General features: G+C 37.9%; 2 protein-coding genes across 2 annotated transcripts; one reads left to right on the top strand and one right to left on the bottom strand.

Moving 5' to 3' along the window:
- Window positions 1-468: 468 nt before the first annotated feature.
- LOC129900165 (uncharacterized) lies at window positions 469-1309 on the top strand. The gene is made up of 2 exons (XM_055975105.1): window positions 469-1186; window positions 1305-1309. The coding sequence occupies exons 1-2, from the start codon at window positions 469-471 to the stop codon at window positions 1307-1309; spliced, it is 723 nt and encodes a 240-aa protein (XP_055831080.1).
- Window positions 1310-10574: 9265 nt separating this feature from the next.
- LOC129899197 (uncharacterized) lies at window positions 10575-17536 on the bottom strand. The gene is made up of 9 exons (XM_055974058.1): window positions 17255-17536; window positions 15662-15866; window positions 15268-15358; window positions 15035-15180; window positions 12241-12484; window positions 12037-12141; window positions 11768-11950; window positions 11477-11681; window positions 10575-11214 (listed from the first exon to the last, which is right to left on the bottom strand). The coding sequence occupies exons 1-9, from the start codon at window positions 17472-17474 to the stop codon at window positions 10727-10729; spliced, it is 1887 nt and encodes a 628-aa protein (XP_055830033.1). The 5' UTR covers window positions 17475-17536; the 3' UTR covers window positions 10575-10726.
- Between the last annotated feature and the right edge of the window lie 352 nt (window positions 17537-17888).

Genomic DNA, 17888 nt, shown 5'->3' with positions numbered 1-17888 from the left:
ATCCACAAAAGTCTTCAAATTCAGGTTGTTGGTCTTCTTCTTCTTCGGCATATTCACTATAATCAAAGAGTTTTTGTTGGAATAAAAAGAAGAGAAGAAAAGAAGAGAAGACAAAGATAAGCAAACTAGTATGGGTTTATTGTTAACTAGTATGAGTTTATTGTTAATATAACTAGTATGGGTTTTTTTTATTGTTATTTATCTTTTATGGGTTTTATTGTTATTTAAACTAGTATGGGCTTTTATTGTTGTTTATCTTTTATATTTGTATATATAGACATGAAGGTTGTAGAGGGGAGATCATCAAAAGAAAAAGTTCAAAAAATCTGTCTTCATTTCCTTATTTTCTTCATGGTATCAGAGCAGCAGTAGGATCCAAATCTTTTCTTTATTTTTGTTCTTTCAATCCAAATGGAAAACACATCACAATTATATGAGGGAAACTCTTCTTCTTCTTCATCTGCAGTAATGGATTCTAGCAGTCCATATTATCTTCATCCCTTAGATTCTCCAAGAATGAATCTTGTGAATTTCGTTTTCGATGGAACTGGTTTTGCTGCGTGGAGAAGGTCCATCATTATTTCTCTATCAGCTAAGAACAAGATGAGTTTTATTGATGGTTCTTCCGAAATACCATCTGCTGATACACCTGAGTTCAAGTTTTGGACTAGGTGCAATAATATGGTGATTTCTTGGTTGCTTAACTCTCTTTCAAAAGAAATTGCAGGGAGTGTGATATACTCTAAATCCGCTAAAGATCTCTGGACTGACCTTCATGACAGGTTTGGTCAGTCCAATGGAGCTCAACTCTATCACCTTCAAAAAGGCCTCACAGATCTGATGCAAGGAACAGCTGATGTAGCAGGATATTTCACAAGAATCAAGAGGATTTGGGATGAGCTGGATGCTCTCTCTAGCAGAGAAATATGTTCTTGCAACTGCACCTGTGGAGGAAAGAAGAAAGTAGTCAAATCCAAGCAGGACAAAAGATTGATCCAATTTCTAATGGGACTTAATGATGTTTATGCAGCAGTAAGAAGCAACATACTCATGATGTCACCTCTCCCAAATGTGAATCATGCGTACTCTCTCCTCATTCAAGATGAGAAACAGAGAGAGGCATATGTTAATCCTAACTTTCCAGGTGACACATCTTCATTTCTTGCAACACATCAGAATTTCTCAGGTCAGAGGTACAACAATACTGATTTTAGAGCAAGAAAGAACAACAGCAATAACTACAACAATAATCTGTATTGCACAAATTGTAAGAAATCTGGGCACTCAATTGCAAAATGCTACAGAATAATAGGTTATCCACCTGATTTTAAGTTCACCAAGGGGCCAAAATCACAACCAAACAACAAAGGGAACTCTATGGCTAATGCAGTGACAACAGGTGGATGCTCAGGTTACGCAACAAATAGGAACAAGCAAATGGATTTGTTGCTCAGGAGAACTATGGTGGTTTGGGAGAAGAGTTTCAGAATGCACAGATTGGAGATGTGCCATTTGCAGGAAGTGAGGTTTCAGCTAACATGGTGCACTGTTTTTCTGGTAACACTTTCAGTGATCCAAGACTATATCAAACCCATGCTAGCTCTAGCTACTGGATATTAGATTCAGGAGCTTTTGCTCATATGTCTTTTGACCCTGCTTTCTTTACTACTCTTACACTTTTGTCTTCTCCTATTTATGTCAATCTCCCAAATTCTTTCAGGGTAAGGGTGACACATGGAGGAACTGTCACTCTCCCTCATAATTTGCTACTAAAGAATGTTTTGCTTGTCCCTTCTTTTTAAAATCAACTTGATATCAATTCATCAATTCTGCAAACAATTCTATTGCACACTAAATTTTTCTTCCATTCGTTGTGTTATGCAGGGCCATTCAATGAGGACCCCTCTGGTTATTGGTGAAGCAAAGGATGGAATCTATATCATGACCACCACTTCAGGTCTACAAAGTCTTGTCAAGTCTAGTTCTAAATCTGATGTTTTACTCTCCAGTTGTAGTTCTTTTCCTAGCTCTTTTTCTATTCCAGTAAACAATAGGGATGATGTAAAATTGTGGCACATTAGATTGGGCCACATGCCTTTTGATTCAATGAAAAACATCAGTTCTTCTTCTTCCTTTTCTCATTTTGATCACAAATGTGATATATGCCCTGTTGCTAGACAAACTAAACTGCCATCCCCTTCTAGTTGCATCAAAACTAAAGCAATTTTTGAGTTAATCCATGTGGACACTTGGGGACCCTATAAATCATCTACCTATAATGGATACAAGTATTTTCTTACTATTGCAGATGATTTTAGTAGAGCAACTTGGACTTACCTCTTGACTACTAAAAGCAATGCTTTTCCTACACTAAAGAACTACCTAGCTTACACACAATTTGGGGCTAAGATAAAAATGATAAGGTCAGATAATGCTCTTGAGTTAGGCAGTGGAGTGATTCTTTCAGAATATTTTCTCTTAAGAGGAATCATCCACCAAACTTCTTGCACTTCCTCTCCACAACAGAATGGAGTTGTGGAAAGGAAACACAGACACCTTTTGGAGACTTCTAGAGCTTTGTTACACCAATCTAAAGTGCCTATTTGCTACTGGGGTGATTGTTTATTGACCGCAACTTTTCTAATAAATAGGTTTCCCTCATCTGTGCTCAAAAGGAAAAACACCTTTTGAATTGATTTTTGGAACTTGTCCTTCGTACAAGTTTTTGAGAAGTTTTGGATGTTTGTGTTTTGTTTCAACTCCTTCACATAACAGACCCAAATTTGCTCCTAGGGCAGTCCCTTGTATATTTCTTGGATATCCTATAGGGAAGAAAGGGTATAAAGTCATGGAAATGAATTCTAAGAAAATCATCGTTTCAAGGAATGTAGTTTTTCATGAAACTACATTTCCTTTTCACACTCAAACTCCTTCTCCTCGTATTTTCACTACAACCACAGCTGGTTCAGGACCATCTAATTCTTTTTCTCCTACACTATCTCCATTGGTTTCTAACCCTGATGAATATGATTCCTTAGGGTCCATTCCTAGCTCACTTCCTTCATCTAGCTCATCTATTGATGTTCCTCCACCTTCCCCAAGTCTATCTTCCTCATCTAATAGTCTTCAAATTCATGATGTGGATCCCGTCTCTGTTGCACCTGAAAGAAGATCAGAGAGGATTCCTAAAAGGCCTGTGTATCTAGATGAGTATGTTTGCAACTCAGTTTATCTCACTGATCTTTCCACTTCATGTTTTACTGATCCCATTGATCCTCCTATTTTCTATTTTGCTGCTTTATCTATCTCTAATCAGCAGGTTTTGAATGCAATTTCAAGTATAAGTGAACCAAAGAATTATTCCCAGGAAACTATGGATCCTGGTTGGTTAAAAGCTATGGACACTGAATTTGAGGCATTAAATTCCAACAACACTTGGGAAATTGTGAGTCTACCTCCAAATAAGAAAGCTTTACCCTGTAAATGGGTTTACAAAGTAAAGCACAAAGCAGATGGGTCTATAGAGAGATTAAAGGCAAGATTGGTGGTAAGAGGAGACATCCAAAGAGAAGGCATCGACTTCAATGAAATGTATTCTCCTGTTGTCAAAATGACAACAATAAGATGCTTACTTGCAGTAGCAGTCAAGAAAGGTTGGAATATATCTCAACTAGATGTCAATAATGCCTTCTTGCATGGTGAATTGCAAGAAGAGGTGTATATGAAATTTCCTCCAGGTATGGAATCTTCTAATCCTAACTTAGTTTGCAAACTAAACAAATCTTTGTATGGATTGAGACAAGCCTCAAGACAATGGTATGCAAAATTAAGGGCTGCTCTTAATTTCAAGGGGTATGTTTCATTTCTGAATGATTACTCTTTATTCTACAAGCATTCAGGTCACTCAGTTTCTTTAGTTGCAGTCTATGTCGACGATATAATTATTACTGGGAATGATTCTACAGAGTTGTCTAACCTCAAGCAATTTTTGGACACTGAATTTAAGATAAAAGACCTAGGAAGCTTACATTATTTCCTTGGATTGGAGGTGGTACGAGAAGACCATGGTCTGATAGTGAATCAGAGAAAATTCACTCTTGAACTTCTGTCTGAGTACAACTGTGATGACTTAGCTGAAGTACCTTCTCCACTTGATCCTTCGCAAAAACTCTCTGCTGATGAAGGGACACCACTCACAGATCCTTTTTCCTATCGAAGATTGATCGGAAAACTCAACTATTTAACTCACACTCGTCCAGATTTAGCCTTTGCGGTTCAGCATTTGTCATAGTATATGCAGTCCCCAAGGTTACCTCATTACGATGCTGCAATTCGTGTTCTTCGATATCTTCGAAAATCTCCAGGTCAAGGATTGTTCTTCAGTAGCAATCCTTCTTTTTCCATTCTTGCTTTCTGTGACGCCGATTGGGCCTCGTGTTTGGATACGAGAAGATCTGTCAGCGGGTATTTTATAAGCATGGGTGGCTCTCCGATTTCTTGGAAATCCAAGAAACAAATTTCAGTATCACTTTCATCTGCGGAAGTAGAATATAGATCAATGCAACGAGTTTTTGCTGAAGTCACATGGTTGAATCGTCTTCTTCGAGATCTATCAGCTCCACCTAAGCTACCAATCCCGGTCCATTCTGATAGTCAATCGGCACTCCATATTGCTAGAAACCCTGTGTTTCATGAACGCACAAAGGACGTCGAACTTGACTGCCACTTTTTGCGTCAACAGTTCACCGCAGGTCTCATTTCTCTAAATTTCGTTCCATCTGCATCTCAAGTTGCAGATATCTTCACAAAGCCTTTATCAGGACCAGCTCACAATACCATTCTTCGCAAGTTGGGGGTTAATTCTCTCTCCTCCAACTTGAGGGGGATGTTGGAATAAAAAGAAGAGAAGAAAAGAAGAGAAGACAAAGATAAGCAAACTAGTATGGGTTTATTGTTAACTAGTATGGGTTTATTGTTAATATAACTAGTATGGGTTTTTTTATTGTTATTTATCTTTTATGGGTTTTATTGTTATTTAAACTAGTATGGGCTTTTATTGGTGTTTATCTTTTATATTTGTATATATAGACATGAAGGTTGTAGAGGGGAGATCATCAAAAGAAAAAGTTCAAAAAATCTGTCTTCATTTCCTTATTTTCTTCAGTTTTTTTATCTCAATTGTGCACAACCTGTGATTGTTGTCTTTGATCCATTGGCCTACATATTGAGCAGCCAGAGCCTCTGCTATATTATGATTTTGGCACTGTCCAGGAATAGTAAAAGCGGAAATAAAATCCCCATTGCAGTCTCTGGCTATCCCCCCCAATCCCTGCATTGTCATTATGATCTGTGTATCTCCCATCGGTATTAATATTATTGATACTTCCTTGGTTTGGCATTGTCCAAAGGATCACACTGCTAATTGTATTATCCTCATGACAATAAAAGTAGGAATGCAATCAAGAATTGTGAGATCCATAATAGGAGGTTTAAGATTGAAAATATGTTCAAAGTGTTTTACTGCAGACGAACACACAGACCTATGATGAAAGATATCAAATAAAGAATATATAGATTGCATATGATGTGATGGTACTCACTGCGATGCACCATGCAAAAGTGTAAGGGATTCCTGTGGTTCTGCCCTCAGAGGGTAGTTGCAGCCCCAATCCGCTTCACAAGTTGTAGGTCTCTATTACAAAGTTGAGATAATTCCAAGAATCAGCAAATGAGATGAAAGAACTTCAAGAAAAAGTAGTAAAATAACCAATTAAATTGTTAAATCTCTTATATATCAACAAAATATCTCTTATTTGAGTGTGATCTTTCCAAATTCCCTGAGAATAACACTTACGGCATAATAAATTTTCAGCCAGACTCTTGAAGTCACGCTTCCAATCTCATCCCGATCAGTAAAGATAGATAGGGGATGTCTAAGCATCACCCCCATTTCTGTCAGCAAAATTGATCAAAGGTTTAAAGAAAGATTTCCAACACAGGATCTAATTTCAATTCTTCCCAAGAGTGTGCTGGTTTCAAATACTCATCCTCTCGAAACTACTCCTGATGAGAGACTCGGAAATTTTCTAAATCAACATGTCAGCCCCTCCCCCCACATATATGCAATGTGATCTAAGGAATCCACAGGCATAGAACCAAAATGAGAAAAGAACAAACTTTTAAGCCATATTGTGTCCAAATATTCAAGTCTAGACTATATATCACAATCGTTAATCAATGTATGTTACTTTGAATTTCACATTTGTATAAACATTTCAAAATCTGCGAAGAATGCTGTGGAAATGGCACACTTCCTCCACCACTCAGTACACTCCCGGCCACCATCAGAATATTCACACTTCACTAAAACCATAGAAAAATAGCTTTTCATTCAACCACCACGACAAAGGTAAATCTAAAAGCTTAACAACACCTTGTGCAGCAATTAGTACAAACTTTATATACATATACATTACATCAACTACATCTTAGTTGGTTTTGTGGATTACTAATGCTAACTTTAATGAGAAATGGGTGTTGATCATTTCTGTAAATGTTGACAACTTTATTGATGTAACGTTTACTTCATACAAACGTACTTATGTAATATATGAACAAAGATGGCTTTGTTTATTCGTCTATTCCATCATGCTTGAAAATTTGGTTTCGAGGAAAGCTTAAATCACTAAAGTTTTCCATGTATATACGTATATTTTGTATTTTTGACTTGTTTACTCAAAGGGATAATATACAAGTGCCCTCCTCAACTATAACCGAAATCGCCAGGACACACCTTAACTATACATGATCCTATTACCCCCCTGAATTATTTTAAAGTGTAATAAACACACCCTTTAGTGCTGGGGTGGCACAAAGAGTTTGTTCACTCTCTTGGAGGCATGTGAGAGACGAAAAAAATAATATTAAAATCTTATTAATTTGGACACATGTCCATTTTCATTATTAAATAATACACATAAGTAGTTAACATTAAAACTTAAGTTGATATTTTTTAATTAAAATTTCTTTTTTTTCATTTTGAAATATAACCCAATTTTATCATTTTTAGAAATATAAATATTTTTTTCACAACATATTTAAAACAACCTAAAATATCTCAACAACTGTAACACCCCCCAAAAGTTTTCCCTAAGATTCGGATCCTTCTTGTGTTCGGATAGGGTCGGACTCGATTATTGTGGAGACTTCGTGTGAGTAAGATGAGTTGTTGAGAAATGTTGCAGCATTAGAGGTGATGTGGGGTCATGAAGGACCCCTAGGACCAAATTTAACCCAAGGATTCGTCGTGACTAAGTTCGAGGAGGAGTTCGCTTGAGGGGTTGACTTCTAACGACCCTATCTTTTGATAGATGATGATCTGGGTAGCCCACAATCTATTAAATCAAAGGTCGTCAAGTCTTCTTTCCAACGCTACTAAGAATGCGAATTTTGGAGTTCGGAGTCGAAAGATATGACGCTCCTAAGACTAACTAGCGCGGCAGGAATTTCATTTTTGGCCTGGGTTGCAACTGCTGGGGAAATGGTCTTGGCGCTGTAAGGGCGCTACGCGCCACTATCGCGCCAGAAACATGCCTCAGTAGTTTGGTCCTTGGTGCGACGTGCCACTAAAAGTTGTGCAGGGTTTTTCAGGACAAATTTCCAGAACCCAGAAACTTTGGCCTTGGCGCTATAAGGGCGCGACGCGCCACTATCGCGCCAGAAACATGCCTCAGTAGTTTGGTCATTGGCGCGGCGTGCCACTACGAGGTGTACAGATTTTAGGCATAATTGGCCTGGCGCTGCAATGGCGCGACGCGCCACTATCGCGCCAGGTGCATTTTTAGCCTATTTTCAGAACTTTTGAGGAGGGGTAATTTGGGAACTTACCCAAGTTATATATGTATTGCCATTGGTCATTTTGGGATCAAAATTTCCAGCCCTCTCTCTCTAAAAGCCCTAGAAGTTCCTCTCTCTCTTCTTCATCTCCTTCTTCTTCTCCATTCTCAACAAGGATTTGTCCCAAGAGCTTCAAGATTTGAGTCCTCCATTGAAGACCCAACATCAAGGGTTTCTCCAAGTCTTCCCTAAGGTATGTAAGGCCATCTAAAACATGGGGTGAGTCCACCCATGTGCCCTACTCTTGCTTTGAGGTTAGATGTCCATAAAAATGGAGTTTCTTGGTATGGTTTATGCTTGTATGAACTTTGTTCCCTATGTATTTGATTCTATATGTGTTGATGTTGTGGAGACAAGAAGTTCCTAAATTGAGCCTTTATGTGAGTATGAGTCGATGAAAATGAGTTGTTAAATATGTTTTATTGATCTTCTTAATTATGTGGATTATGATGAAGGATGCTATTTTCTTAAAAATGTTGCTTATCTTCAATTGTTGACTTGAAGCCTTAGAGTTGTGATGAGTTTCAAAGATTGAGTAAATGGATAGAGGAAATGATTGGTTGTGCTTACATGTTGCTATAAATGTGCATTCAAATTTCTTTTGAAAGATATGACTGAGATTGACCGGATAGTATGATTGGAAAAGATTTGATCATGATAGAGTTGATGAGTTGACAAGGTTGTAATGAAACTTGTCGATATGATTTGATTGAGTTGATTGGATGGAGTTTTATGAGCATTGAGTCTTGGGAGGAGTATCGAGCACCAAATTGGGAAAGAGTAAAGTCCATACTCGAGCCCAATAACTACGTCGCCAAACGTAGGAGGGGATTGAACCGTTAAAGTCGGATGTTTCCCCAAAATGTTTGTCCTGACATTATAGGACCTGGTTGGATTGGATCCATGATTGGTTGATTCATTCATACCCTGGCAAGGTATGAACGGACGCGGCAACAACGTCGGTTTGTTGTACTTTCACTGGCTCATAAGTGATGGTTGTCGGTTAAGAGAAACTCCCAAATAGGTTTTGATAGTACTCTGAGTCAGATTGAGTTGAATTGTATGTGATTGGTCCCGTCTAAATCATATTCTTGTTTAGACTTAGGACATTTGATTGAGTTGTTATTCCTCTTGAGTTGAGCTTCCGAGTTGATTAATTCTTCCTTGATGTTCGTTGTATTCGGCCATTTTACATACTCGTACATTCCATGTACTGATGCCATTTGGCCTCCATCGTTTCATGATGCAGAGACAGGTACTAGAGATCATCAACTAGCGCTCCGTTGAAGATCCACATACACCCTCAGCTAGTTGGTGAGTCCTCCTAGTTTCCGGAGGATGTTGAGCCTTCATGTACAGTTTTGTTGACATTTCCTTTATTTTTATTGTTGGTAGCCATGGACTTGTCATTGACACCTCTTAGACTTTGATAGAGACTTCATAGACTGGAGTGTGGGGAGGTCGAACTGTTATTTTGAGGAGTCTTATTTTATTGTCTTGTTGGGTTGTAAATGTTTGGCCCTCGGCCCCCATATATGAATAGTATTTCTTTAATTGAGTTTTCCGCTAAGAAAATGTGATTGATTGAATGTGTGACTGGACCAGGTGGTTCGCTCGGAGGTCAGAAATAACCTTCGAGTGCCGGCCACGCCTAGGGTACCCTCCCGGGGTACTTGTTAAGGTGTGTCCTAGCGATTTCGTTTATAGTTGAGGGGTACTTGTGAATTATCTTTTTACTCAATTAACATCTTGATTCTATTGGGTTTTTTAAAAGATGAGGCACAAAAAAGAAGTTAAAATGACTCTCAATGGATTGAAATAACTTTCAATAATTTTATTAGTGAGGGGCTTTAAATAGCCAACATAAAACACATAATCAGAATAATTTGAAATTTAAAACAACCTAAAATATCTCAACAACCTAACTAAAATTCAAAATTAAAATTTATCTTAAACTAAACAACTTATTTTACGAAAAACTAGTGCATAAATAAAAGCAAATTCAACAGATTCATGTAAAATAAATGCAGAGAACTTCAAATCTTGGAGTACTTTGTACAGTACTACATATAAGATCAATCGAAATTGTTGGGTGCTACAGAAAGAGCATGTCCTTTTTTTAAAGACACATAAACTAAATAGAATTGAAATAAGAACTAGGAAATAGATATCATCATTGTCATTGTCTTCTCAGATCCATCTCTATCTAGAAGCAATAGGTTCTTGCTTACTTGCTTATTGTAGTAATCTCAAGGGAGGGATTTGGTAGGGGGTGCGGAGTTAGTAGATCATAGTGTGGATCTCCAACAGTCATGGATAGCCTTAAACCAAGTCCTCAAGAGTTCCCAGGTGAACTAATATCTGTATTATCGATAAATTCATTAGGGGATTTCCCATGTATTCAGTTTACTTGAATGAGTCTACATAGTTTTCAACATGTTTCATACTAATACTGGTTAGTTTCTAGTAGATTACAAAATAAAGGAAAATGATGTAGCATTAAGACCCACCCCATTTGTGGAAATTTTAAGCATTGTATTTTCTAAAACCTTGTTGTTTCTTTAGGAAATTATATTTCGTCCTTTGATTTATCTTTTGTCTTAAGTACTCTCAAATTTAAAGAGACATGACCACCCTACAAATACTTTTGTAGCAGTAACAACCCATCAAAATCGTAATTAATAGCAATTAATAATAATAATAATATATATTCAAAGGGAAGCCCTCAATACAATTTTCTGCCTTCTGCTCTTTCTTCCAGTTTTATTAATGATAATAACTTACTACTAGCTTTTCTTGCAAGTACACACTATAGTATCAATACTGTCTATTAATTCATCTTCACTGGCTGAGTTCTGAGTCCAAATCCAAAGGGAAAGAGGGGATTGTAGTGGTCATCACCTACGTTCATAGGAAGCTGGTCAACTGACTTGAACCAGGTCCTAGCAAGTTTACCACTGAAACCATAGTCACCAAATAAAGCATCTGCAACACCTTGGCCTTCAGTCCCCGGAAGCCAAGCAGCGATGAGTGCATCTATTTTATCGACGTGAGGTTCTATCACGACTGGACGACCAGAGATGACAACTACAACACATTTCACAGCCCCACAGACAGTGTTAATAGTGCTCGGACCAGGTTCTGGTATTGTAAGATTTGAGCTGTCACCATACATCTCTGCATATGTGACTTCACCTACTACAACAATGGCATAGTCGAATTCGTTTGACTTCATAAAGTTTGCATCAGGATTCTGCTGGTACACTACTTGCGTGGACGGATCTACAGTTTTCTTGATAGCGCTTAAAATGGTGGTTCCTGTCAAATGTAGAATAATGCTACATTTGAGTTGTCATATTATCAGGTCCAACAATTATCAGTTTAAATTCTATACATTGTCATGTAAAAGAATTGTCATATTATCAGGTCCAACAATTAATCTCCCACGAAAAAATGGAATTAGTAAAACCTGAAAACGCATGTTTCTGCTATCTAGCGAAATAGCAGATTCCTTACCAAAAGAGGGCCCAAAAATGTCACTTGTGGTGAAGTGGAAACTATAGGACATGAGAAGACATACCAACTATTAAATCATTGCCTGCGACGCCCTGCCAATGTATTGTCCAGCCTCCACATTGGTAACCCAAATTGTCAGCATGAGTTCCAGCTACAAGTATCTTTGGTGCTTTCTTTGGAATGGGAAGTAATGGACGACTAGTGCTCTTGCCATTCTTCAAAAGGACAAGTGATTTCCTTACTGCTTCCCTTGCCAACTCTCGATGCTCCTGCAGAGAGGCGTTGAAGCATCATAGATCACACATAACAGACTTAGATCCCAAGAATTGAAACAGTTTCTGAATATCAAAGTTACCTGGCTACCAAGTTGGTTTACCAAGCTTAGGTCAGCCAGTGGGTTCTCAAAGAGACCCATGGTAAACTTAACTCTCAATATCCGCTTTACAGCATCATCAATTCTGCTCATGGGAATGATATTATCTTTCACTAGTCGAGTAAGATTACCAATAAATTCTGCATAATTCACTGGAATCATAACCTGCATCATAGATGAAACAATCATATAGAGTAACTAAAACTATCATGTTGATAAAAATGATTCGAGATCAAACATAACAAACCAACCATGTCAATTCCTGCTAAAATTCCAGCTAATACTGAATAAGTGTAATTAGCATGAGGTGGGCTTGTAATCCGGTCAATGCCTTCCGAATCAGAAATGATGAAACCCTGAAAAAGATGCAAGGCCAAAATAGGTGTTATACATGGATATATCCTTACTTGACCTTAACTTCCTGATTCTGAATGAGTCGAGCTAATCATTATTACCCTGAAGTTGAGCTGGTTCTTTAGGTAGCCAGTGACAAGTTTTCGGTTAGCGTGCATCTTTTCCCCATTCAAGCTTGAGTAAGACACCATCACCGTTGAAACACCCTTTATGATGGAATCAATATATGCAGGCATGTGGATGCCATGTAATGTAGTTGAGTTTATTACAGTGTTATTTTCATCGATTCCCCTCAGTGTGCCTCCATCTCCCACATAATGCTTGGCGCAGGCTGCTACCTTTGACCTTAACCAGTTGAAAGTGCAATCAAGCAAATGTTCCACAATAAAGGACGACAGAAATAGCAAAAAAAAGGGTAGTCCGGTGCACTAAAGCTCCCGCTGAGCGCAGAGTCCGGGGAAGGGCCCGCCCCAAGGGTCTATTGTACGCAGCCTTACCTTGCATTTCTGCCAGAGACTGTTTCCAAGGCTTGAAACCATGACCTCCTGGTCACATGGCAGCAACTTTACCAGTTAAAAAAAAAAAAAGGGCAGCCCGGTGCACTAAGGCTCCCGCTATGCGCAGGGTCCGGGTACTCAAATAGAAAAATGTCTAGAATTATTCTAGTACCAAAAAACATTATCTTGAAAAATACTTTAACTCACTTTAACATAACTTAACAATACTTAAACCGATAATAAATGACATTGTAGAAGAAATCAAAGCATGCTTACAAGGAAGACATTATCAGTTTCAGCATATCATGAGGGAGGGAAATCAGCTGGCAGACTACCTAGCTAACATTGCTTTAGAAAAGGGAAATTGCAAATATGGAGATTTCAGCAGCCTAGAGATAAAAGGAAGGGGAATAATAAACAACGATAAGTTAAACATCCCATATTTAAGAGTTGCTCCATTGAGGAGATAAGGGGGCAGCACTACTTCAGGGCCATTTACTGTAGATAGAATGGTTGAGTTATTTGAGTCTTTGAAAGAGAATCCACATGATCATAATGAAAATGCTACTGTTGTCCACATGGTTACTGTGGAGGTTGATGATGATGAGGAATTGGAGGAGCAGCAACACCACAATTGCAGCAAGTTGTTCAAAGACAGATCCCACAGGAGACTTAATTTTATTCAAGTCCCAACTGATTGTGCGTACTTAGGGGAAACAGTAGTTGAATTGGGAAAATAAGTAGCACAACTACTTCAGAATTCTGGATTTTCATTTTTGAATTGTGCTATTAATGGCACAGGAAAAATATGGCTACGCAGAGCATGAGCAGGCTGTATGTAATTCAACTTATAGGTTGCAGCTTACATGTATTTGGAATTGCAGGAAAATGCAGCACATCCAAAGCTGCAGGTTCCTGGACAACAACACAAATGCTTCAACATGCAAATTCCAATACCAAAACAAGAGGAGGAGCAACAATCACAGCAGCTGATTCACAGCACCTTCACAAAGCAGAAGCAAAGATACAACATATCCAACAACAACAACTTCAGAAATGCAGTCTAAGCTTCAAGGCTGATCTGCATCTCTGCATCCATTGGGCCAACATGTGGAATGGCCTCTGGTTGTTTCTCTGTGCAGATGCCAAGAACAACAACAAGAGGAGCTGTTTTTACCAACAAGTTAACCAAACTGAAGATGCAGCTAGGTACAAGAAGCTGCAGGGTAACACCAACAAGCTGCAACACCAACAAAAACACCTTCATCCAGCTTATGCAGATTCCATGAACCCTACAACAACAATAACAAGAATCCAGACCAGCAACGCAACATCCAATACTTGGAGCCACACACAACAGCCATCAAAAATGAAACTAGTTTTCTATTTTTGTTCACTGTTGTGTGTCTCTTGGTACAGGTGTCCTGCTACCTTGAGCCTTGTATTGGAGTTACAGCTGATCTTGGATTTCTTGAACCAGCATCTGCAAAACCCAAGAAGTTGCAGCTCGAATGGATACTTGGAAACGTTAGTCGAGAGACCCTGAAAAAGTTAGCCGACTTAAGTTTCATCAATGAGGTATACTGTCTACATATCCAAATCAGCAGCACCATGCACTACCTTTGCATGATGATCACACGACTCATGGACAAACTCGGTATGAAAAGATTAAGAAGGACAAAGATGACATGAACGATCTCGATCCATGCGAATGGGAAGTTTCGTATACTTGTTCTTCTTCAGTTTAGCTATTTGAGTGTAGCTTAGTTGAATAGGACTAGTGTAGGTTTCTTTCTCGTATTTACATGGAAGGGGAGAGTCTCCCTCATTTTCGTTTTCCTTAGTCACATTGTATCGAGAGGAGTCCTCTCATAAGTTATCATTCATCTTAAGTTTGGAGGTAAGGTTTTCATGTCCCCCTCCTTGTACTTGTACTTTTATTTTATATATAAAAGGAAAATTTCATTAAAAAAAAAAAAAACAATACTTAAACCGTTCAATTATTTTTGATACAAAGATAAAGGTCACTGTCATGATAATTACTATATATACTTGACCATGATAGGACCAGTTATATGTTGTGGCCAACAAGTATTGGTCAATAGCATTGATTCTTAGATCATCAAATCCAAACTTGCCCAGTATGACAGAAAATTCCATGTGAAGTGAATAAATGACAGATTGATACTAATAAAGATCACTAAGTCCCACCAGTCTTGTTGCCTTCTCATAAAAAAAATTATGCTTATTAAGGAGTTTGTAACATAATCATCATTTGTTGTTTTGTTTTTGTTTTCTGATGAAGTGATCTTCATTTTCATTTCTAAGCATGCAACTGGTGTAAATCACTAATAGGAATAGGAAAGTAGTTGATGTGAAAATTGATAAAGATTCATACTTTCCTCCAACAAAGGGAACACCCTTGCTAAAATTAGCTGGCGCATCTCCTTGTAAACCAGGAATTATCTCTGTCATGGCTCGCACAATTTTGACATCTTCACTGTAGCTTTCATAACAACGGCCCCACCTAGGATCTCTGCAAACCTACCATAATACAGTGATTCAGATAACAAAGAAATTGAAATGCAACTTTACCAAAAAGTTCATTCAAATAATATCATATCAACTTACTGCAATGCAGGGAGCAAAAGCATATGGGATTCCTGTGGCTCTAACTTCAAGTGCAGTTGCAGCACCAATCCGTTTGACAAGAGAAGGGTCCCTGCATTAAAGTTACAAACTTTTAACTCAAATAGGTGAAAGACAAGCATCAGGAGATTCATGAAGCATTAGGAGAAGTTGAAAATACATAGCAGGATTATTTTCTTTTTGGAACATAATTGACCTCCTGAGGATCATTTCTTGATCCTAAGGTATCAAATGATTGACAAATGTGAAAACTACCTATCATGCATCTTTATTAATCAAATTTAGAAGATGAGCTCTCACTACATTCTTAAAGCACGCAAAATTAGTACCTTCCGATAGTCAGAACAAAAATCAGATGCATAATTTATATACTTGCCTGGTGACACCAAGCCCAATATTGTGAGGAAAGATAGTAGCATTATAGACATTGTTGTGTCCATGAATTGCATCAATCCCATAAATCATTGGAATAGCAAGGCGGGTCGAAAGAGCATCCTTTTGAATCTTGTTTACCTTATTCACCCAATCCTCAGCAGAGGCCTTAGGTGCAGCAACATGCACTGGAACATTCAACACACTCCCTGCCAGAAGAATTTTTATAAAAGATGAATTCCAATATGCACTACAGTAAAAGGCAGAACAATCCCCTTTTTCTTTTTTCCATAATATGCATATGTTACTACAAAAAAAAGATCCTCCATTTTCACGATAAAGCACCCTGATTTAGAATCACTCTTCTGTAAGCTGTATGAGATAACATATGTAATCAAATATACATCTAAAAACGTGATATTTCTAACAACAAATGAGCAAAGTTCTGGAATATCTGGTGAACATACAAGCATGTTTTTAAGACTGGTCATGTCAATCTAGAGATAAAATGAACTCCAATATGCAGGATAACAATGGATAAAGAAAATAGGCTACCCCCTTTCCCATGTTCTCTTTAAATATCTTTTTTTCCCCTCAAATTAGGATTAAAAAGATAAAATCTTTTGGTATAACATAGGCTATTCCCAGTACATGAAGTATCTTGCGTTCAAGTAGAGTTTTGGGTAGGGAAGCACCCCAAGGGAGTGTGATGTAGGTGTCCTACCCTGAAACAAGCATAAGTTGCTGAATCCATGTCTTGTGCATCCGGAGTTCACGCACGATCTGGGGAGTGGCCGCACCCAAGGGGGTGTGATGTAGGCAACCTACCTTGAGACAAGCCGTGACTAAATTTACGGTTCGAACCATGTGACATAGGTCAGACATAAGCAACTTTAGTATTTCTATTCACGGTTCAAACCACTTGACGTATTTCACATATAAAAAACTTTATTGTCGCTCCAAGGCTCCATTCATTTAAACGCTAATGTTATTACAAAAGATTCTATCATCCTAGGATCAATCGCTTTGATTTAAATCAGTTTTCTGTAATCTGTATGACATTTATAATAAGCAGCTATACTCAATGTAATCCCACAAGCGGGGTATGGAGAGGTTAGGATGAACCAGTGTTATCAAAAGCAAAAAGCGCAAAAAAACTCTAAGGTCTGTTGGGGCTTTAAGCGCAAAGCGCAGATAAAGCGTGGACTTTAACAAAAAAAGGCGCAAGGGGAGAAAAAATACAAATGTATATGTTAGTCCAACACTAATAATTTATAAGCATGAATGACAAATTTATAAACAAAGAAATTGAAAAACAATTACGATAAAGTGAAATATCAATTGTTTAGTGGTGTCGACTCTTAAAGAGGTTCATTGGCGAGGAAAGTATGCCTTAGAACCTTGATGACGACACTGAAAGGCACGTTAAGCGAGGTGAGCGCTCAACACATTTTGAGCCTCACTTTAGGACTTAAGCGCGCCTTTGATAACATTGGGATGAACACAAATCTTACTCGAACTTTTATTGGGTTGAGAGGTTGCTTCCGATTATAAACATAGTGATAAACAAATAAAGAATGAATTTTTCAAAACATACCAATGAAATATTGCTTCGTAACATTAGCTGAGGCTAATCTGTCATCAATCTGAGACATCTGACCAATCTTTTCCTCAACAGTCATCCTTTTCATCAAGTCCTTAATTCTTGTAACCATTGGCTGTTTTGGGTCTTTGTATTTTAGGTACTCTGCTTCCGCAATAACTGCCCATAGGCAGAACAACACAAAACCCTTCATGGATATTGAAAATCTTCCCATTCTTTTTGTGCCTTCTTCTTGGACAATCTGGTAAAACTCACAAAAGAATAGCACACATTGAAGAGCATTACAAAAAAAAAATGTGAACAAACAAGAAACAAGTTTGTTGAGAAGTATGAAAAAAGAAACAGCTATAAACAAGAAATGGATAACTTACTTGTTGAGCTTCTACTTTGAAACAAGCAATTTTGTTGAGAATAAGCTGGAGTTGGTCAGAATATATACACATTACACACACCATGCACATTGAGTGAAAGAAGAAGCATGTTGCAGCTAAGCTCCATTCAAATAATCATAAATGATTAATTCCGTAAAAGAAATAGAAATTCCACACGATTGAATAATACTGAATGCGTACCTTGAAATTGGAAAATTTCGCACTCATGAATGTGAACTTCCCCTTACACTATTTCG

This window comes from Solanum dulcamara, chromosome 8 (assembly GCF_947179165.1).
Source record: "Solanum dulcamara chromosome 8, daSolDulc1.2, whole genome shotgun sequence".
NCBI lineage: Eukaryota > Viridiplantae > Streptophyta > Magnoliopsida > Solanales > Solanaceae > Solanum > Solanum dulcamara.
This window is presented reverse-complemented; position numbering and strand designations above follow the sequence as displayed.